General features: G+C 43.3%; 1 protein-coding gene across 2 annotated transcripts in view; it reads right to left on the reverse strand.

Annotated features, from left to right (window-relative positions):
* LOC106657579 (apoptosis-stimulating of p53 protein 1) overlaps positions 1-18,895 on the reverse strand; it is a 105,122-nt gene extending 86,227 nt beyond the window's left edge. For both annotated transcript variants that reach the window (XM_014379175.2, XM_014379173.2), the window contains exons 1-2: positions 18,225-18,895; positions 10,654-10,709 (exon numbers count right to left, since the gene is read on the reverse strand). In XM_014379175.2, coding sequence (XP_014234661.1) covers positions 10,654-10,686 — 33 coding nt within the window. In that variant the 5' untranslated portion in view covers positions 10,687-10,709; positions 18,225-18,895. The remainder of the gene's footprint in view (positions 1-10,653; positions 10,710-18,224) is intronic.
* Positions 18,896-24,279: the final 5,384 nt, after the last annotated feature.

A 24,279-nucleotide genomic window follows, 5' to 3' on the forward strand; every position in this document is an offset into this window, starting at 1 on the left:
GCGTATATACGCGTATATACGAGTAGACGCGCGTGACCGCGTATATACGCGTATATACGAGTAGACGCGCGTGACCGCGTATATACGAGTATATACGGGTATGTGAAAATATTTTCGATTATCTCGAATAATCTCGAATACGAAAATATTCTCGCATATACCAAAATATGAAAATGTTTTCGATTTTTTCGTATATAATCGAATATGAAAATATTCTCAATTCTTTTGTCATGAACTCGTATGTGAAATTATTCTTGCATTGAAAAGTATCATCGAATATTCGCGGAAGTAAAACAATTCTCGAGTATCCCCAAGTATGAAAATAATTTAAAATATTCGCAGAAGTAAAGTTATTTTAGAATTTTAAAATGTTTTCAAAAATTCACAGATATGAAAAAAATTATCGAATTTCTACATATACACCAATATAAAAATTTTCTCGCTTTTCGCTCATATACTTGTGGATAAACATATTTTTGTTTCCAAAAATTTTTTCGAATAACCGTGGCTATGAAAAAATTTCTGATAATAAGCATATATCTAAATATTTCCTATTATGGAAATATTCTTGAATTCAAAGTACTTTCTTGTGGTTGTGTCATACACGTACACTGAAATATTAAAATATTTTCGATTTTTGCGGCCATACTGGAATATAAAAATATTCATGTTTACAAACATATTTCCGATTATTCACAGAATTATCACAATTCTCGAGTATTCTCGAGCATGTTAACACTTTAAAATGTTCACGGACATACAAATAATAGCGTATATAAAAAATGTATCTGAATATTCGCTAATATGATGATATTCTTGAATTCAATGTACTTTCGAGTGATTGTGTTATCACACATATACTCGAATATAAAAATATCCTCGCTTTTCGCTCATATACTCAAGTATAAACATATTTTTGTTTTCAAACATTGTTTCGAATAAACGCGGATATGAAAAAATTTCTGATAATGAACATACATCAAAATATTTTCTAATATGGAAATATTTTTGAATTCAAAGGGCTTTTAAGTGGTTGTTTTATACATCGTGTTATATTCAAATATCAAAATATTTTCGATTTTTGCGTATACACGCGATTATAAAAATATTGACGTTTATTATAAACATATTTTCTATTATTCACGGTATTAACAAAATTCTCGAGTATTCCCGATCATGATAACATTTTGAAATTTTCACGTATTTAAAAATATATCTGAATATTTGCTAATATGATAATATTCTCGAATTCAAAATTCTTTAGTGTAGTTGTGTTATAAAACGTGAGTACATGCCCACTGTGAAAGCACTAAGACTGTCACCCGCGACGAGACACATGCTAGTCGCTGTAACGTTACGGAGAGAAAGTATTTCGATCGTTTTTAAAAAATCGCCGTCGCGATTACAAAGTTTACAAGCTTCGGAGCGATGTCATCCGCGCGTCAAATATACAGCTCGAGACGACGATTTTATACTTTATATTTTTTTATTACCATTCGTCCATTTTTGCCTCGTATATAATGCCCACGACGACGAGCTATAACTATATAAACGGAGACGCGTAGCGTATTGCCTATAAGCCATATAGCTAGAGCTTGGCTCTCTCTCTCCTACGCGCCGTGACATCAACCGTTATTATACCCTACAAACTATTATAAGAAACGAGAAACTGGCCTCCTCCTTTCCTGGCTTTAACGTACAGCAAAAAAAAAGAAAAAAGAAAAAAGCAACGATACATCTATATCTATGTGTATCGGCTGCTGCACTAGTGCGCTGCCGCGCGCCGTTATCGTTAGGCTATTTAGTGCGAAATACGCGGGTTCGCAGAAACCCGCTGCTGTAGCTGCTGCAGCTTGAGAAAAAAATGTGTGCACGAGTTTCGCATTGTCAGACGACGTGTATATACACGCGGAAGTTGTTACGTCATTCGCTGCATTCTCTTCTCTCTCTCTCTCTCTCTCTCTCGTTTTTTTCTTCACTCCACCTCCCTCTTTCTTTCTCCTTTTTGTTTGTTTGCCGCTGCTGCAGCTACATCCCAGCTACTATATACTCCATATAGCTCTCTCTCTCTCTTCATCGTGGCTCCTGTGTAGCTGCTACTTCGCCTGCAGGAAGCAGCAGCAGTAGCAGCTCAGCGTAGCACGGGGTGGGTGATGAGAAGTTTAGTAACGAGCTACAAGCGGTGTGTACAAGCAGCTTTTGAGCGAGTGTACCTTGGCTAAGAGTTTTCCAGCGTTAGAGAGAGAGAGTAGCAAGTTTTGTCATTGAACATTTTCCGAAGGGACACGTCAGTAGCAGCAGTAGCAGCAACAGCCGTAACGTCCGTCGACCCGTCCGCCGCTACTCCGGAATTACTTTTCGTAAACGAGGGAGAACTAAAACCATTGCAACCCCCTCCGATGTTTATGTATGCATTTACAGGGTATCTTTTCCGCTAATTAACGATAAAATAAAGATAGAGCCAGAGCGAGACAGAGATATATACATAATAAAAGAAAAGGATTCTTATTTTTCTTCCTTCTACTTCTCAACTCCGTTGTTCCCGATGGCTTCGTTATTTCCTCCGATGAAAAGTAAAATCTTCGGCTCCTTTTCCCTCGTGGCAATACAGCAGCAGCAGCCCAGAGCTTGGCTTGATAGCAGCAGCAGTGCACGCACGGTAAATCTCGCTCTCCGAGAAAATGGATTTCATTCGTTCTAAATAACTCCCCGTGCATGAATATATATGCTGCTGTATATCTATGCGTAAATCTGTGATTCGAATGCATGCTACAGACGACGACTACGACGACGACGACGACGACTGCGCATAGAGAGATAGATACGGTTTATATACCTGCGGAACACATCTTATTCCCCCGGTATCAATAGAGCCAATCATCGAGGTTTATATTCAAACCTTATACAGGCAGACACACAGACACACACAGATACATGCGACGAGGCGCTGTATTATATACATACATATAGAATTCGTAATAGTGGATAGATAGATGGATGTAGGGCTGCAGCTGCTGCTCGAGGTCCACGGAATAAAGAGTACCATCGTATGTATCCCTGTAAGCTCCGTCTCGACATCTCGAGCGCGCGAGAATATCGTCTATTGCACCCCGATAAATCCGAAAATTAGATACGTATCACCGTTAAGAAAAAAAAGAAGGTAAGAAAAAATCCTTTCGGATATCCCTTCGGTTCTCTCTCGCTCGCGCTATTCATTGACTTCTCGTGAAGTGGAGGAGGAGGAGGACTTGCGCCGCGCTCAAATCGAGTTTATACATCCCCCAGCAGCATGGCTCTCTCTCTCTCTCTCTCTCTCTCAAGCTGCAGCCAAGGCACATATACACACAGCAGTGTGCACACGCCAAGAGTAATCAAACTTCCGTCGCACGTAATACTCTGTACGCACCGAAAATACAGTTTGCATAATTCAACCACCACCACTACCACCACCAATACTGCTACAACTATACAAGTAAAACTACTGCGACTACTCTGGCAAGCGCAGCAGCTCGAAGTCTAAGTCTTGCGGTGTTATTATTATAGATACGCGCGTATATAGGATATAAATGCTCGAGCTGCAGCGGAGCTGCGGACGAGGTCGCGCGCATAAATGCCAAAAGTTATCTCGAGACTGCTACTACTACTACTACTCCCTTTCGAAACGAATGCCTTCGATTCCCGAATAATTACACGGTTCAGCGATAGCTCGAGCGCGTTAAATCGTTGTAACGTGTAACGACACGAGCTGAAGAGACCGAGAGGGTTGAAGATTTGTATAATTTAGCGTGGCGAACGTTACGAACGCGGCTGGGGCCCAAGTCGAGAAGTGCGAAACGTCGAGAAAGCTCTCGAGTACAGCGGAGTGTCGGAGCGGTATCAATACACCTGATGCTGTTTTTATTATGATTCTCTGTTTGCGGCATCGATATGGAGCAGCGCTGGTCAACGCAAGCAGCCACAGCAGCAGAGTTACAACGACTGCGAGGACGAGCAGTTTGGCATTCACAGTTTGTACTTCGATCGGTAAACACCTTGGCGAGTATTGTTCTAGAACGAGCTTTTCGGGTGATTGTAGTGATTTTTACCATTGGTAAGTCTTTGCGGCGAGTGTGCATCAAATATCTGGTTCCATTGTGATTATGAGTATGTGTGCGGTTGTGTATACGAGCACGGTTGTCACAGACTTATTTTGAAGCTCAGACTCGGGTTACTCTTCGCGATGCTTAGGTCCGCGAGTTAACAAACGCTAGTTCAGTTATGCGAGGGAAAGGATAGGGACAATCCACATCCAGGTGAGTTCGATCCATTTTGTTTGCGGCTTAAAAGAAGGGAAAGAATCTTGCGTGCGATATTCGTTCGGTGGTTTGGGTCTGCAACTCTGTGGCTAAAAAAATCGCGGTCCGTAACGAGTACATCGGGACGGGTATCGGAAGTGTCGTTGTGTGTAATTAGCGTGTTCAAGAATTTCTATAATAAAAGACATAAATTCATACTCAACAGAATACGGAAGTAAACGCATAAAACGAAGCGTGGGGTGTAAACGCGTGTGTGAGAGAATGCAACATACATCAGCTCGGTCAAGACAAAACACTTATCCAACTTTTGATCTTTGCAGAAATGGCATCTGTGAACAAGTCCACTGCTCGCCGACTGCGAAGACAGCGCCGCGCCGAGAGGCATAAGCGCGGCGAGCCGACTCCACCGTTGCAGGCCCATGGGCTGACCCCGCGCATTATAAGGCACGGCCTTATGTTCGGCAAGCTGGACGGTATCCCGACGGAGCCTTACCTCGACCCACCCATGGGCTCGTGCTTCGCGTGCTGGGCCCAGGGTCACAAGGCACGTGACTGCAGTCAAGCCCAGATGCACCAGTACTGCGCCAACTGCGGGCGCAGAGATCGCGTGCTCCGGAACTGCGAGCGATGCTCCCGTCGTTTGAGCGAGATCGAGGCCGAGGCGGGGCTGTTCAACTCCGCACCACCGTTGTTCGGGGAAACGGAGTGGACAGCCGAGGAGCGACGTCGGATGAACGAATGGGCCGTGCAACTGCACCAGCTCGTTGAGGCGTACGAGCGAATGATGCAGGGATGGAACGAACTTCAGCGACTCAGCGCGGAGCGTGTCCTGGGTAGCGATTCGTGGAGCGAGTGAAGAAACACGGCGGTGGCGAGCGTCGAGGCAGGCGGCTCGTGCGAGCCCCCGCCCGCCTCCGAGATACGGCCAAACGAGCGGCAAGCGGCCGATGCCCTCGCCCTGTTTGATGAGACAACGTGAAATCGTACACTTTTATCGGTAAGAAGACCACGCATATTTTTGGCGATTTATTTCGTGCTTACTACGATTTTCTATTTGCAGCACGAGGACGAGTAACAGCAGCACCGGTTCACGGGAGCAGCCGCAACAGGACGAGATATTGCGAAGACGAGAAGATTTTAGCGATGTACGAGGAGAAGGGTCACTGTAGAGTCGCGCCACGCGGTTGTCAGCCCGTCTCGGAGAGTTTCGGCACTCGCAGAGTTTGTTCTTCGATCGGTAGTCAAAGTAAATCGGTTGCTATTTTTTAACTTTTGAATAGCTGAGAAAATTCAACGATCGAGACTAAAAGAAAATTAAACAGATGATCTCGTAGCTAATTGAATGTATAATCAAATGAAAATATTGAAAAATCATTGTAATATCGTTAACGTATCATTATTGATGATGATTATTTAATGAGCCACCTAGCTTAAATACTATGCTGTATGTCAATCGATGCCTTGTCCAGTTACTGACCGCAAAAAGTCGATATTTTTATACTTTTAGTCAACACCTTTTACAAGAATCAAAAGTTGATTAAAACTATCGGTATAACATTCCCTGACTTGGGGGATATTTTATAAATTAGATTAACATTCATAAATTCAATGTAAAAGTATTTATTGATCAAGCGGTCATTGACTGGTAGGTGGTCAGTGCGTCAGTGCGTTCGAGATCTATCTCTTGACCTGGTGCGGCCTCGCGTGGCCCTCGTCTCCTCGCGTGACACGTACGTAATTGTCGGGAGATTTGTGCGTCGAAGAGGTGGTGGGCCGGCTCTGTCTCAGAACCGTGCGACCCTCGAGCGAATTGACAAATGTATGATTAATAAAGTGTACCATTCGAATACTTGATATAGTGTCTTATCATTGGTTGAATCGTAACCTAAAGATCGATAATGGACTCACGCATTACACTTTCAAAGCGTGCATTAACTTTTATACAATTATTTTGACTTTGCCACTTGCGGGTTTACAGATAGAGGTACTCGCCATCTAGCGTTCAAATAATAAAATAATCTGTCGGAGTTTTGATCATTTCGGAAAAATTTTTTTGTTTCTCTTTAGCTCGCGCAGAACAAATTACGTTTTTGGGTATACATCGTGTGCGTGTGTGCACGAGAGCTTTCCTCGTGGATGGATGTCTGTGTGTGCGTGTTTGTGAGAGAGAGAGAAAGCCGAATATATATACGTATGCACCGAGGCTTTGTCTTATGGGTTATGTACACAAACAATGAAACGCTCTGCGGACTGATATGTCTATGCCGAGAATATATACAAACAAGAGCGAGAGAGAGAATGAGTGAAGCATATAATACTGAAAATACGAAGCGTGAAAATAATCGTATTTTAAGCCTTCAATGTGTATGCCATATCTGTGTCTCTCTCTCTCTCTCACTCTGCGACTGTCTCTGTATAGATAATTCGTTCGCGACATAAAGAGAAAAAGGGAGGTTGCATATACACACACATATACAATACAATTGCATTAACTTCCCACTCGTATACGTCTGTGTGTGTATTATACATGTATAGCTCTTCGCCATGCTGTAGAGTAGAGTCACTCTCCTGCATTATTTCGCGAGAGAGAGAGAGAGAAAGAGAGAGTAAGTGTATGTGTATGTGTACCGGGGAGTTGTATAATGGGTAATGAGGCGACGAGTCACGAGACCCGGATGTATCTCTCTCGCTCTCTTACAGTCTCTGTGACGTTTGCGAGCTCTATACACCATATACATATAGCTGCTGCTGCTGCAGCATGCGGGGTTGATGATAACGCAGCAGCAACAGCCGTGGCTGGCTGCAGCACATGGATGCTGCATTATGGCTGTTGCTGCTGCTGCTGTATATAGCTCCGCAGCAGTTGTGACATTTATATATGTGTATAAGGGCGCTAACTGTCGGGATAAACCCCGTGTATACGATACAGCTGGAAACGCGCGCGCGCGAGTATATAGTTTTGCGCGTTGCGTATATTTGGCTTTTGCTTTTGCCCCGCGCACGGATTGTAATTCGAAAATTTATAGATAGATATAGTACGAAGGCAGTGCAGCGTGGATCTTGGTAATGATACTCGCGGGATTGACTATCGTGGGAGTCTGGTTCAGCAGCAACCTCGAGTTGCGATAATTTATACGATTCTCTCTGTATATCTCTCTCGGTCTCTCTCCGTGTCTCCGTCACGCTTTACCCAGATCTAGGTATATATACGCTAAAGCGCACTTTGGAGAGCAACAAGTATTATTATCCCGCCTCGGCAGATTTTTGGATTATATGTACTACTACTACTACTACGTGTGTTGCACAAAACGCGAGCTGCTGCTGCTCGATCGTGTGTATATACATTTACGTATAAACTATATATAAGCACAGGTGTGACTCGGTCGATCGAGAAACGATTGTGTTTCGTCCACAGCGCACGAAGTGCACGACGACGCGCGGAGATCAGAGGGAATTGCGAGTGGGGGTCAAGTCGATAAAGTGCATAATTGTATAGAGCAGAGAGAGAGAGAGAGAGAGAGAGAGAGAGAGTGAACTGTAACTACACATCGATTGCTGCTATTTCATTTCGATTCGCAATTTGCTGAGATAATATTCGTGTTCCATTTGCTGCTGCTGCTGCAACGCACAGGGATATATGTATTTATACAAAAGGCCGAGGCAGCACTATATGTAGCAGCAGCAGCAGTAGTAGTCTAGCTGGGTGGTGGTGGTAGTGGTGCTTGCAGAAAGTGTGTCCGATGGAAAAGCAATTTTGACCCAAGGAAAATATTATCTTCGAAACTCGCGAGAGAGCTCTTTCTCTTTCTCTCTTTTAACCCTCGAGATTGCCCTCTCGAGACAATATTTTTTTCTCGCCCACACTCGATGCATTATAGAGCCGCTGCTGCGTTGGATAAAAACTACTGACTACCACCGCTACCATCTACTAGAAATCGCTTCTTTTTGCCCTCGATGAAACCTCGTTAGATGGATGAAACAAAAAAAGAATAAAAATAAAAAAAAAATAGATAAAGTATAGAAGAGAATCCAAAAATTGAGCGTCGAAAAAAGATGAAAAAAAAAGAAAAAAACGTCGACCGCCTGTCCGCAAGCTCGCGTGGAGTGGTTGGCTCTCTCTCTCTCTCTCTCTTTATCTCTCGCGCTCATTCACATGTCAAAAATCGTTACCCATAATTTATAAGCCCATTCGACACACATGTACTCACACAAATCTCTGTATTCTATATATATAATGCCGAGGCTTTCGGCTCGCGTCACCTCTTGCTCTTGCGAGCATTAACCTGGTAGCCTACTTTATCGCGCGTTCGTCTGTGTGTACGTATACACACACGTACACACGTGTTCGGCGAGTGTCTGTGTGTGTGCGAGGCTGTGCACTGGATAAGCTTTCGTAAAATACTCAGGGCAGACAAGCGCAACTATCCTCTCTTTCTCTCTCGCTCACTTCACGGAGCCTCGTGTGCTGCAGTGTGTTTGCTCATCGGCCCCGAGGTATCTCTAAGAGAGAAGTGCAGCAGCAGCAGTAGCAGTAGAAGGAGGCAAATTCTCTCTCTCTCACTTACGCTTCTTCTTTCTCCCTTTCTTTCTTTCTTTCCTTTCCTTTTTTTTTTAACTTCAACTCGTGTGCGCCTAGAGCCCACCCGCGCTTTGTTCGGGCTCTGATTCTTCTCGCGTTCATCTCTTGGGAGAGAAAGAGAGAGAGAGACGACATTGTGACTTATAATACGCGCGCGACGGGAGGAGGTTTAAAGATTGGTTCAAGTGGCCTGTGTGTGTGTCTGTCGGAGAATCGCTCGTAATGACTTCAAAGCCGACGAGATTTTTTCTTCTCCAAGCCTTACTAATGGGCAATCATTTGAATTTGTGGTCTCGCAAACGACGACTATTGCCACCGCCACTGCTGCTGCTGCTGCTGCTGCTGCTGCGCTACAAACCAAATGTATGTTCGTAAGCGAGAGAGAACATAGGATGAATATAAAAGAGAGGGAGAAAATACTATATGTATAATAAGTGGACACCAGAAGCTCGAAGCTCCAATTATCAGTTCAGCTGGCGTATAGGGAGAAAACTGTTTAAAGTTAAACTTCCTAAATAAATTCTTTTTTCCTTTAACCTAGCTCGACTCTCTCTCTCTCTCTCTCTTCCCCTTCCATATCACTCCATATTTTGCGGACTAATCCCTACGCAGGCAGTTGTTGAAAATCTAGCATTAACCCAGTTTTCCAAGAGCTCCGACAATAGTTGTTAGACTTATCGACCGTATTTTAACGATAATGCATGCTGAAATCTCTTAGCCTCTCACTTTTAGAGACGTTTACAGGGCATATAGAGTACTACTACTACTGCGCGTTTAAAAATATGAAAAACCTTTGGCGCGATTAAATTTTATATAATTCAATGTGCGGAGAGTGAAAAAAAATGAACCGTGACGGCTGTGATTATCGATGTAATAGCAGAGTCTATGTTATCATTTATCATTTAATCATTTTTTTTTTGCAGAATATTAAAAGTAAAAAAAAGGATAAGAGTTTGACTAAGGATGTTATAAAGGGATAAGCTTCTCGGTATCTTCTGCAGAAACAACAAGCTGCTGCAGCAGCGGCAAAAGCTTTTGCTGAAGCAATTGCATATAGCTATATGAAATAGGATGAAAAGAGAGAGAGAGAGAGAGAGAGAGAGAGAAAAGCTGGGCCAAAAGTGATTATAGTCTTATATCTCGGTAAATAAGAGGCTTCTTTTGATGAAATAGGATACGTCTGTACATTTATTCTTCTCTCTCTCTCTCCATTTCTATCTCTGATGCACTTCATCCACTGAATAGAGCGGTGCACAGCACAGGGCAGAAATGATTTTCTGCTTCTATCTGTACATATAACCCTCCCCGTCTAGTTCGTCCTCCATTATTCGCGCGCAATTCATATACAGCAAGGTGAAAATAAAGCGCATTTTTTTCCCTCTTTTATCATTTTTTTGTTCCGTCGCTCGCGCGCGACACGTCGTTATAATTTTTCTCATCGGGGGAAGGGGAGGAGGGTTAAAACTCCCGCGAACAATGACCGAGCGATAATTGGAAGCAAAATTAATCGAGCCAGACGTTAATTGCTTCGTTCCCGTGTGTCGCTTATATGCACTTCCTCCTTCCGTTTCTCGCGCGCGCGTGGAACTACATATTATATACATACGTACGCAACACGTGCAACGTACCCTCTTTCCGATACATACGTGTTTATTACGTGCCGTGCTCGTCGTAGGGCGACAATGAAGAAGAGCAAAAGGGGATATGTAATAATAATTATGATGATCGATGCGTCAAAAAAAAAATTTGTACAAAAAATTGTATTCATCGAGTACTCACCACCTCGGCAACGTTGCCACAGCCCTCCCTCATGCCATCTCCGTCGGTGCGTCCTCCTGCAACAAAGTATAACGAAAAAATGAAAATACCGAAAAAAAAAATATCCGGTGGATTGTTAATCAAATTTTCATCGGTCACATCTGGCACTCATACGCTCATGTTATTAAATTTTTTTCCCGCACGGTGAGTTCGAGTGTCTGTGTGTGTGTGCGTGTGTGTCTGGTTGGCTGCACGTATAATAAAGGTGATCGCGAGGCAGATTTTTGCCGCTTGTTAATTCGCGAGAATTTTTAAATTTCGCTTATTCTCTCTTTCTCTTCCACTTCCTCGATACAGAGAGTGATTCATTTTTCATCGAAATGAAATATAAATAATACGCTCTCGAGAGCTAATCTGTATATAATAATCACTTTTGTATCAATGAGGATGAAGCGACAATAATAAATAACCAAAATTTCATGATTCACACACGAACGACCCGATCGCGATACAATATACGAATATATCTGTATAAATACCACGGTGTCGACGTCCCCGCGTTCGAGCATTAACTAAAAAATATCATCGTCAAAATACAGCCGAAGAGTGCGGCGTGCGATTCTTTTCTCTCCTCTGACCCCGGGAAGACGAAAGAGCCGATGATACATTTTGAACAGACAACTCACGCGCTCGTTCACACACACACAAACATCATACACACGGATTATATAATTGCCGCATCTTCGCTTCGCTCGAGCGATGATCGACGAGTAAGGGCCCAGAGCAGAGCTCGGAAATGTTTTGCCCGGCGCGCGAAAATCTCACTACACGCCCGTTGTATATATGTAATATGAATATGCACTTTTCTCTCTCTCCCAGTGATTAGTTTCTCTCTTTCCCTTCTCGACCTTGAGCGAGAGCCGCCGAGCCGTACATTACACACTGTGTATATACGCGCGATGATGGATGGTCGGATAATTGCAAGCGCGCGGTAACTCGCGAGCGGGCGAGAAAGAGGAAAATTTTTTTCCCCCGCCGCGTTGAAACATCGCCGTAGCCACCGCTGCCACCGCGAATTATTAAGTCATCTTCGGAGAAAAACATCGTTTCGTTTTGAAAAGCGATGAGCACACAAGCGTACGGACTCGCACAGAGGGGGCAGTTCAGGTAAATTATCCAGAAGGGTATGGAAAAATGTTTAAAGTATGTAAAAGCTTTGGCAACGTATCATATAAAGAAATACTATAGTAGTCTATAGAGTATGGGTACGAACGAATATCTACCAATTGCCCTGTAGCGGCCAAACAATATAAGTAATTCTTTGATTACAAATCATGTCACCAATTAAATATTTCATTAATTCCAACGAAAACGCATAGAATTATTTAAAACCCTAAAGGGAGTTTGCACTACTAAGAATATCCCTGTTGTAAGATAATAGAAAAACCTATATGAGTCATAACATTTATCGACACATTTCTTAATTTAATTATTCTTATTCTTAATTTTATCGTTCGATTAAATAAGTGTAATTCTTTATAACGCGCAAAAGTTCGCGAACGCCCGCTCGTGAAAACGCGGTGCTTTTTAAAGGCAACGAGTTTACCCGCGTAATATACATCTAATACGGTCGAAAAACTTCTTCTACTGCTGCTACTGCTGCTGCTGATGTTCTCGGTTAATCGGCAAATTGTCCCATCTGTTTTATTTTTCAAGGCGAGAGCTAATCTAAAACTTTTTCTCCTCTCTCCTCTTCTCTTTCTCCTCCTCCCACCCCCTTTCTTCCTCTCTCTCTCGCTGCGTTGAAAACGACGACAAGCAATAATCGCGCGGTGGTTGCATAGAGCACATGCCAACGGTATACCATCTACAGCAACTATTACAACTACTACTACTACTAGCACCATAAGCGCATAGATATAAAGCAACGAAGACGCTGAAAAATGGCTGGAAATAAATCCGCAGCAAAGTTGCATCGCTCGCCTAGCTCGCTCGCTCGCGCATTAAGGCAAGGAAAAATTGTGCTCGCGCGCAATATAAAGCTACCTCACTAGACTACACTCTTTCTCATTAGAATTCAACGAGGAGATTTCCTCGCGCGCTCGCACACAAGAGAGAACTGAAGCGCTTCCTACTTTTTTTTTCGTTCGTTCGTTCGTTCGTTCTTACCTCGGGGCTAAAACACAAGCTTCTCTGGCTCGGGTTTGTGAACCCACGCGTATGTGTGTGTATGTGTATTTTTCGTAAAATTAAAAGAATGGTAGCTTCGCTGCTCTCGAGCGCGAAGGAAATGGTTAATTCAATTTTCTTAACGAATTTGCCCCGAGACAACGACGACGACGAGCGAAAATTCATTCGTCCATTTTCATGGGTATACACGCAGCGTGTAAAAATTGATGAAAGAAGGAGAGAAAAAAAATGAGGAAGAAGCTGTGCTCCACTGCTCGCAATTATATTTTATTATATCCGCGTGATTCCACGGACATAAATACGGTTTTGCGCGCTCGCGCCTGCTTAATTATATAATATTGATCTTTCGCAGCTGTGCTGCTGCTATATGGCTAGATTAGCATATATACCATCGTAGTGTGCGAGTGTACCTATACGTATGTGTATATGATTTTCCCCGCGAGAGAGAGAGAGAAAGAGGGTATAAAAGAGAGCTCGTGATTTCCGCTTCATCAATGCAGCCTAGTCCAATTAAGGATACTCCATTATACACAAGCGTATATATGCATGCACGTGTATGTGTGTATATATGAGTACGTATCCAAATGATATAACGGGATCGTGCATATATCGCATATATACATATAGGTATATATCTACATTTCGTGGCAAGGGATTTTTCCTCTCTCACTCACTCGCTCACTCGCCAATAATAGCCTATTATTTTTACAATGCTCTCTAATAATCGTAAGATTCGCTTTTTTTTCGTTCTTCCTTCTCTCTCTCTCTAGCTCTCTGTCTACCCGCAGAAAAGAAAAAGATTCCTCGGACGCTTTCGAAAAATCTCTGTCTCTCTCTCTCTATCTCCGTCTTTTTCTGGCAGCGCACACAGGCAGACAACAAAGCCCTTTTGAAACGAGCGCTATTAACATGCAAAGTACGTGTATATTCTTACATATATAAACGTGTGTGTGTGTGTGTAGTCTTTTCTTTTCAGAAACACAAATTCACGTATACGTACGGTATATGTATACTGTAAGTACGTCTGCCTCGCGGCTTTTCTTCGCTGCGTTATGTTGCATCTTCCTTTCTCGCGAGCAAGCATGTGTACATATACTCGCGCAACAACAACAACAACGGCTGGAGCACGTCGTTTTCAAGGTTGACCGTTTTTTGCAGTGCGCGCATAATTTGCGAAATACTTTATACGCTCGAAGTTTATGTACCGTGTATAGGGCAAGAAGAAACTACGAAACACTCGATCGATGTATTACAGCGCAACGCAGACAAGTTTTTCTTTAATTCTCTACTTAACTTTTTATACGCCCTTTTCTCATCGAACGAGCGAGCGAGCGAGAGAGAGAGAGAGAAAAAAAAACATTTTTTTTTTACGCAGCCGAGGAATGCGCAATATTTGATACATAACGCGAGCGTGAACGTTTAATCGCCGGTTTTCTCACCCACGCGCGAGAACGCACGCGAGAACATAATGTGCTATGGTACGAGTGTATAATATAATGCAACTATACTCGCGCGCTAATATGAGAAAAAGCATTTTTTTATCTCTCTCATTCTCTCTCTCCTTTATTATTATTTTTTTTTTTTCATTTTTGCCTCTTTACGCAAGAAATGCAATTTAATGAAATAATGATAATGAGCGCGTTGCATGGCACGCAATCGTTATACAACACACACGAGCCGAACACAATAGCGACATAACTATCTCGGAATCGAATTCAATTTTCTCGTTCTCTCTCGCTCACCGGACTCGAATCGAAAATTGACAAAGTAATCGTTATTAATTAACGGTTACCGGCCTCTACTTTATACTATATACATGTATCTGCATGTGTGTAATGTGCGTAATGAAAATACATTAAAGCTCAGCGTTTCGTTGTATAGGCAAACTTTAAGCATTAACGATACGCGCCGCGTTCGAACCGTACCGATATTGTACTTCAAGGCCGCCGTGCACCGAGGGCATATTATAATACGCACAAGATCATGTAAAAATTTTCAAAAAAAAAATAAAACAAAAAGGATCGTAATAATACACTTGTAAGATTTCTTTTTGTTGAATTATTGTTTCCGAGTATAACTCGTTGTACGTACGTACGTATCACGTACAATGTATGTGCGTACGTGTGTTGGTGGGGTATAAGAATTTTTCATCGTTCTCGAGACAAACGACCCTGCCTGCGTGGTTTTTATCCTCCTTTTTTTCTGTCTCTCTCTCTCTCTCTCTACTATCTCTCGAAATTGCAATTGTGCAGAAATTCCCCGTGTGTCACGCAACTCCGGGTTTTATTTTATTTCTATTTTTCTTTTTTTTTTTCGTTTCTCCTGCTCTACCCACACGTATAAGCAAGCAAGGCATAGGCGTGTGCGGTAGTAGTAATTTTCGTGCGTTGGACTCGTTCGGCGGTGGACTATAACGATTGTTTACGACGATGTAATCAAATTTCCCACTCCTTTTCTCTCTCTCTTTTCGCGGGGTTGCATACCTTTTTTCTCCTTTTTTTTGGTTGTAATGCCGTCGAATATAACCGGGTCAAGTGTGCCGGCAATTTTTCAACCCGATAACACGATTACGACGTGCTCCACTACGTGTACACGCGTACACGTATATATACGTATCAATTACTTAGCGTCCGGTTTTAATTATTATTGCGCGGCGGCGAGGAGAGGCACACGGAGAGTAATAACTCGTCAAAATTAGCGGTGCGTAGTATATAGTAATACACGCGTTGCTGCTGCGGAGAATAAAAAAAAAAAAAAGTATACCGGCATAAATCGCGGTTTATGCACACACAGCACAGCGCAGCACGGCACAGAAGAAGAAAAAAGCCAGGCATAAGTAAACCAATATAAATACGCACGCGCGCATATAGAAAGCCCCATAATTTCCAAAACAACAACGACGACGACAACGATTATATACGGCTGCTGCTGCTGCTGCGGCGAGCGCAACAGCGATCGAGAAGTATGCCAGACGTAAAACTCGGGCTCGAGCCACGCCACAACGAGCTGTTGCAGTAGCGATACCGATCCTATCTTTCGCGCGCGCGCGCGCGTTGCAGCCAAGCCCTGGTCTGCTTTGGTGTGTGTTGCTGCTGCTGCTGCTGCCGAAAAAGAAAAAATTGCACGCGGCAGGCAACGCACTATGCAGCCGCAACAAACATGGATGTCAATGCCACGCCTGCATGCATGCACGTATATACGCGGGAGAGAGAGAGAACCGCGTAAAACTGGTTCGCGCGCGCGCGCGCGAATATCCATATAACCCCCCACGCAATATGACTCTCTTCTCTCTTTCAACTCGCTGCTCTCTATACTATATACATACTCGTCTCGCTGTTGTTGTTGCTCTTTTGCACTCTGTCTCGCGTGCGTACTACGATGTAATAATGCTTTTAACGTATTATAATAATAATAGAGTTATGAGAATTATTTTTTTACATATTCTGCATGTAAAGCGAAACTATAATCCAGAATTTATCGATCGGAGAGCGAAAGAAAAAAATACGCCGAAATCGTCGTCGCGTGGATATTATCTTCGAAATAGTGTCACAGCGCGGGGCTATTAATATAATATTATATAGAAGACTCTTTTTCGCGAAAACGATGAAACGAAAATATTATTATTATATATATTTTATGATATTTAGCAGAACGAGAAAAACCGTATAGAGAGATGGATGTCGGTCAGACTCGTAGTATAATAACGGCCTCCTAGGAAGTAACGCGAGACGACGACTACGACTCCCCGTAAAGAAAAAGAAGTAGTTGTGCAACACGCGCAAAACTACCTTATACTATATAGCACAAGCCGTTGCCGTTGCGTTGCGTCGCGTTCGTTCGTTTTTAACCGTCTTTCGCAGAGGTTTGAATTGGCGCGCGGGCGCAGCTTACACACACACACACACTTATATATACTGTTGTGCTGAGCCATGCAGAAGAGAAAAGAGAGAAAGAGAGAGTTGAAAAGAAGGAGGCTGCTGCTGCTGCAGCGCGTAGCGTATGTATAGTAAGGATGGTGTGCTGCTGTATAAGAATGCGCCGGCCTGCCTGTGATTCTGCACGCTATGCAAAAAGGCCCCACGCGCTCGTGCACAATAGCAAATGATAATGCCGAAGCTTTTTCAATGAGAGCTCGAGAGAGAGGAGAGCCGTGTGGAATTTCTTCATTTCTATTAATTTTCTTTTTCTCCTTCGTTTAGTCGCTGCACTGCTCCCTCTGCTCTATAATGCAATATATAGTTATTTTCTCTCACTCTCTCTCGTAAACGCGAGAGAATCAACGAATGAAATCGCGAGGAATCAATAATTTCTCTGTACACAGACGTACACACACACACACGTGAGTTAACGTATACTACGTATAATACAACAGTACTATAATAACGTGCTGTATCTGTGTGTGTGTTAGGCATGTATATAAACATGCACGCGCGGCTTTATCGTAATGAATCATCAAACAGTCTGCACTCGCCGGTGCAAACACATACACACACATACTTTTTTTTTTAATCGATCTCACTTACTCCACTATGTGTTCGTGTGTGTGTATATTTTGTTTGAACTATACATATAATAATATGTGTGCTGCACTCGCAGTGAGAGAGAGAAGAGAGAAATAGATACTCGCGAGATTGCATTGAAGTCTATTTGTATCGAAACAATTAAACCATTGAATTAATTTTTTTTTTTTTCGTTGCTCCGCTTCGCTTTTCGTTGCTCTCTTTACGTTGCCTACATAATACGTGTATATATGTGTATCGATAAATGCGCGCATAATTGTTTGTGTGCATCTGTGTGTGTACATAAATTTCTTCTATAAATACGTGCAGTGTAGCTGCACTGCCGATCGACTTTATATCAAAGCGCGTTGTGTGTTATGTCTATACCTATACCGTACTCGCGGGCGCGCGCGCGAGTTTGCCTCATACATAACGTAACGCATTCCGTCTGCTAGTTTATATATTTTCGAAATGAATTAAGTACACGACGTACGTTTATGTGTGTACACACACGAACGATCGCAATGACCATTCATAAAAAATATTCTCATGACGTACGTATAAACGTGTACCTATATGTGTATGCACACACGAGCGCGAGGCACACGGCACTTATCGATCGTTCCAAGTGTTATCGCAAAAGCAAAGCTATGCTGTACAATAATATACGCTCGATAAGCCCGTGCTCGCGCGCGTGTGTATATTTCCATGCATATGTATATGCATATCGCGGAGCAGAAGTATCAAAAAAAGGAAAGAATCAAAAAACAAACAAAAACACCGGCTCGCTCGCTCGGTAGAGAGATTCGATTTCGTTCGGGGATTTGAAATACCGAAGAGTTAAAAAAAAGAGTACAAGAGAGTCGCAGGCACAAGGCGGGCGGGCTCGACGACGAGACTCACTTTTTTTATGAACCGGCAGAATTTTGTCCGCGATGATCCTCTCCTGGTGGCAATCCAGATTTGCGCTGCTCCGAAAAGGACAACAGCTTGACGTCTATACGTCGTCGTCGTTGTTTCGTTTAATTCGCACAATTATTTCTTACACCGACTCGAGGCCGAGTGAAATATTTACACAACAATATATTTTTGCACTCGGGGAATTTTCATATACAAACACACTGTTTGAACGCACAATAACACACACGGAGACACTGATTTCCGCTCGAACGCACACACACATATACACACTTGTGGAGCAGCGGCACACAGAACGACGCACAAATTCTCTCTTCTTTTCCTTCCTTTTGTAATGCGATATATATTCACACACTGCAGCAGACACGGGGAATTTGTGAATTTCGTCGCCGTAGTATCATCTCGCACCTGATGTGTAGTAGTATAGCGGCGGCAGCATCAGCGGCTGTATCCCTCACTATATACGTATAAATACGGAGTCACGGACACGAGTATAAACACTAACACACTGAGACACAGAGACGAACACTGAGAGACAGAGGACAGGATTTGGCGCGTCAACCGCGATGTGTTACACCGTTGGCATCTTCTTCTTTTTTTTCTTCTCTCTCTCGTCTGTCGCACACGTTTACTTTTGTACGTATATAATAAATATACATACAAACGACTGATTATAATATATAAGCAGCTCCGAAATGCGTGTATATATACACACAAACACACTGATACACGCACGAATATATATTTTATGTATATATACTCCTGTAGATACACACACACACACGTATATAAAGCTGCAGGAACTGTCGTCGTTTATACACTGGCGCTAGGATGCAGACGCAAATCGGTATCAAGCAACCGATATCTCGCGCGTTCCGAAGCTGTGCAGCAACAGTACAGCAGCTCTGATTTCAAACTCGGCGTTCGACACGCTGCTATATACATATAACGACGCACACTACACTACACTACACACGACGGAATTCAGCGAGCTACTACTCTATACGCGACGACGAGTTGGCGAAAATTTTTATTCGACAACCGCGTGTGTTGCTGGATCTTGCGTGTGTGTGTGAGTGTGTGTAAAGAAGCACAAGATGTCGGCCGACGGTTGACTGGTGTGTGTGTGTATAATACACAGAGAGCAGTCAGACACTCACACACTCACACACGCGAGATTCTTGAGGTACACATACACAGACATACACGCATGTGTGTGGTATAATACTGGCTAAGGTGTATATTATAATTCAGGCTTGGGAAACACGCCGAGCAGCGGTGGCAGCGGCAAGTGGCGGCGACGGCGGCAATATATATATACACACGCGAGAAATTTCACATACACACACTGACACGCACTTGTACACAGTTCGCGCTCGACGTCGGCTGGCGGCGGCGGGCACTTTTACATACGTATATATATGTATATATGCACATATAATACACACACGGCACACACCGGCCAAGGTGACTGTAGCACAACTACTGAGAGCTCGGCGGCTCTCGGCTCGCGTGTATCTACCTATAGGAGGGATATGTACTATACTACAGGTAGTAGTATATAGTATTTAGTATATAGTGTGGTTGAGGTCTCGCGGGCTCTGCACGACGACGACGATGAAAAAAAAAACACAAAAAAAAAAGAGAGAGAGAGAGAGAGAGAGAGAGTAGAGTCCCAAAGAAGGCCAATGGCGAAATGCCTTAGAGGAGACGGCGAACCAATCGTCGGAACGCGTTGATGTCGGTTGCCGTGCGTTCGCACAGAGAGAGTCCTATATACTCTACTCTACCTGGCGAACGCTTCTCTCTCTCTCCGTCTTTCTTTTGTATATATGTACCTGAGGCATGCACTGTAGCATACATCGTCGATGTGTATAGTGAGTATATATTTGCGGTGTGGTGGTGGTGGTGGTGGCCCCCCTGTGCCACCGCACGAACTCCTCTTATGCATGTGTGTGTGCGCGAGTGTGTGGAGGTGCGCCGTCCTTTTTGCACTCGCGATATCGCAGAGCGTATAATATGTATACAGGTATACACACACACACACACACACACGGTGCATCAATACACGAGCTCGCGCGCGCGTGTGTACGTCGTGTTGCCTGCTAAGGCGCCGTTTACCTGCAGCACACGACTTGGCGTGTTTTCTTCCTCTACTATATATACTACTACTTATATACTACGCTACTATATATACTATAACTGCTATGTCGCGGAGGTGAAGAAGAAGCAGCAGCGGCAGCAGAGGGTTTGGGACGAGGGGGAGGGGGGAAGAAGAAGACGACCGTTTGTGTTATTATTCGCGAGCGTGTGGTATAAGCTAAAAACTTATAAACTCGCGGTTATAGGCGATCGTCGTCTGTTTCGTCCTCGTTCGGCATCCGCGCGACTCTGTATATTAAATACGCGGATTTATCTACGACTATGTAGCATACATAGTGCATCGAACGAGCGAGATCGGCAATAAAAGGGGACGTCCCGTGGTGCGATATCGTACTATATACGTAATGTAAATATCGAGCAAACAAATATTATTTTATATAGGTACACGCGGGCGCGGAGATCGACTTTGAAAACGATCTCGCGGATCGAAATTTCGAACGGTCGGCAGTCGCAACGGGTTCGGGTAGTGGAATTCGAACTATTTTTTTTTTATAACGGATTTATTTTCATGAAGTTCAGCTTCGTTAATTGACGAAGACTACAGGTTATTACAAACAATACTACTACTACTACTATTATGTACGTATATCGGGGACAATTTTAAGGACTCGACACTCGCATCAGGCCGAGCTATACGGAGCAGATGATCGCGCCGCATATATGTGTACAGTACGTCTGCTATTGCGCTCCGCGCTGCGAGTTCTCAGGTGTTTTTCGCGCGCGATATATATATAGGTACCTCACGTGCCTGTGTGCAATATATTTTCGGAGCTCTCGCTCGCTCTCTCTCTCTCTCTACTGTCTGTTCGGCGCGCATACAGGTCCCCATCGTGTGAGATGGGCCGTACACACGCTCAGACACACTCGCACACACACACACATACAAGCGATGATGATACCTGTCTCTCGTATTAGTGTATGAGTGTGTGTGTGTGGATGCTGTGGGGCATCTCTCTCTCTCTCTCTCTCTCTCTTTCTCTCGCTACGCGGCGAAACCCAGCGCGGAACGGGGGCCGCATACCACACTCGTGTCAGTGTGCTAAAAGCCCGAGGAAGAGAGAAATTCTTTCCTCTCTCTCTCTCTGCGCGCGAGTTTATATATAGAATCGTTGCTGCTGCTGGGCCCGGTGAACGAATGTAACGTTTTTCGAGTGTATACGCCGGCCGCCGCATTCGCAGGTGCTTCGTCGCGCCGAGCTCACACGTATATACTAACACAGATAGAGAGACAGAGAAAATAACGTAATTATATCGGCGGTGTATATTTGTATGTATGTGTGTGTGTGTGTAAAAGAGAGAGGGCATACACACACATACAATAATATCGGGAGAAGGGACCCAGAGCCAAGAGGTGTTTTCTGGGACACACGGTCGCCTGCGCTCATGCCAGCCTGATACCTGCTTTTTGCTCGACTTCCTTGTTTTACCCGAATATGTATAGTGTATAAAAAGTTCGGTGGAGAGTAGAGGGGGGATTCCCCGCGTCGCCTATACGTAATAACGGCAACTATATGTACTGTGGCTGTGTGCATTCGCGTTTTACGCGCGCGAATTTTCCGACTCTCGACGATAAGTATCTATCTCGCGGCACAGATATATAGCTATATAGCAGATTTTTGAATGTCGAGCGCGATATAATGTGTATTACGCTTACCGGTTTCCGGTCACCGGCGCCGTATTCAAAGTCGCCGCTATTACCACTCGTAGCATTATAAGTACTATGTATATAGTTGCGGCTAAACAACTCAATTTATTTATTCATACGTATGATACACGCATGTGTGTGTGCGTTTCCGCGAGGTTTAAATACGTTTACGATACGGCCTCGAGCTTATTATTAATAACTTAATTTTAGGATCATCATTATTTTTTTTTTATCATCATCATCGTACGAGACGAGTGCTACGAGTGAGTATGCTGCGTATAATATACCGAGCAGTCGTATATAATATGCGCGGGGAGCGAGGCAGACGTCCGATTTCGCGCGTCTCTGCGGTTTTGCTCTTCGCGCGCTCGCGCCAAGACGTTTTACGCTAATGAGAGCTCCGCGCGCAGAATCGGTGAAAATTATACCAACTTAGAGAGAGAGAGAGGCCGTTTTGCGAGCATGTATAACTATTTCGTGCTTTACGAGAGGTGGTATATACAAAAGAGCCACGCTCGATTCATATGGTAAGATGCATATTTTAATCGAGAGCTTCCTTGAATGCCTCTGCGCTATCTATGCCATTATATAAATCTATATCGACTCGCGGTATTAGCACGATATTTCGAGTTTGATTCGAAACTATTTCGATTGCTCTGAAGTATAATTTTTTTCTGTATTTATATCGATGAAAAAGGTATGGACAATTTTGATAATTACGTACTTATTAAGAAAAAAAAAACGAAACTTATTTCCATAAATTTATTTACAGAATAATATGGAAAATGTAAAACATCAAAATCTTGGAATACCAAGAGATGCTATACAAGTATGCTCATTTCATAGCCGCCAAGAAAATGATGTTACAAATCTTTGTTCTTCAGCTCCTGGACTATCATTTCGCAGATCTCGATCGGCAGCCTATACTTTATCAGCTCCCACCGGAAAATTCCTCTTGATAGTTTATCACATAAGTGCGTGGCGATAGAAGAGTCCTGACAATTTTTTCGAGTTCACAGACAACTCGAATTCCGTGATCGTAGATCTTATCGTCGCGATACCGAAATTTCTCGATATTGTTGGTCCAACGCCTCCCAAATTTCGTGCCTGGCGAAGAATTCGCATTCTTTTTGTCGAGACACTCAACGCAGGACATCGGATCGGATGCCAGTCTCGATTTGAATTACGACAAAGATTACACGCGTCAAGCCTGACCATCGGGCTATTTTATCTAGTTTCTATTTCAGCCGCTAGATGGCCAATAGCGCTGGGGAATCGCTCCCGCTAGAAGGTTATCATTGACAGTCTATAAGTCCATAGAATTCATGCGTTCCATCCATGCGTTTCCTCCTTTAAAGAAATGTTGACAATTTATGGTTTGCAAGGCTTCCCGAGCACCAATGGAAAATTTTAAAGCTGTTTTCATACATGCTTGTCTCATGTTCTTTCATTCGGAACAAATTTCCGAACTAGATTTTTGCAACTTTGACCAAATAATACTGAAACGTCTCGTAGTATGTGCGAGCAGCTGTATCGCATATTACACCTATTATACGCGCACGAGAAATGCAAAATACAACGGCCCACTGTGCGCAATACGTATGTAATACGGAACTCGAAAAAATACGCAGACGCGGAGCTCGAGGTCCCATAAATAAAGATGAAAACACTTTTTTTTTCTTCATTATATTATAATATCCATTCGCAGGGCGCGTCTCGACCAGCCAGCAGCAACAAGAATCTGATCCGCTTTTATCTCCTGCTGCTTCTGCCGTATTATAATCCGACCGCACCTTCGTGCCTACTACTGTCATCATCATCATCGTATCAACAGAAATCTTTTGTCCACCTACTCGCTCGCTTGGCATCAGCCAAAATCGAGCCTCTATTTTTATATTACATTTTTCTTCTATAGAAAATTAAAATCTCCCGCGCTCGAGTCTCGATAAACGCGAAAAAAAAGCTCCTTCACGTACACGAGCTACGTATTTTCTCCTCTAATGTATTCAACACAGCGAGCGATATAATAATAAATATTTAACTCGAACCAGAGCTCTCTATACCCTTATTACTTTTTTTTTGTGTTCTGGCGTCTCGCGTTGTAAAAAAAAAGCTTTATACCCCGAGCTAGCTTCTGCTGCACACACACGCGTCTGTGTATTATATAGTATACACGAGGTAATGCGATTTTCGAGGCATGCAAATAAGTAGTAGTAGTATAGTATATGGCTA

The sequence above is a fragment of the Trichogramma pretiosum genome, unplaced genomic scaffold, assembly GCF_000599845.2.
Source record: "Trichogramma pretiosum strain Unisexual culture from Peru unplaced genomic scaffold, Tpre_2.0 scaffold86, whole genome shotgun sequence".
In the NCBI taxonomy this organism is placed as follows: domain Eukaryota; kingdom Metazoa; phylum Arthropoda; class Insecta; order Hymenoptera; family Trichogrammatidae; genus Trichogramma; species Trichogramma pretiosum.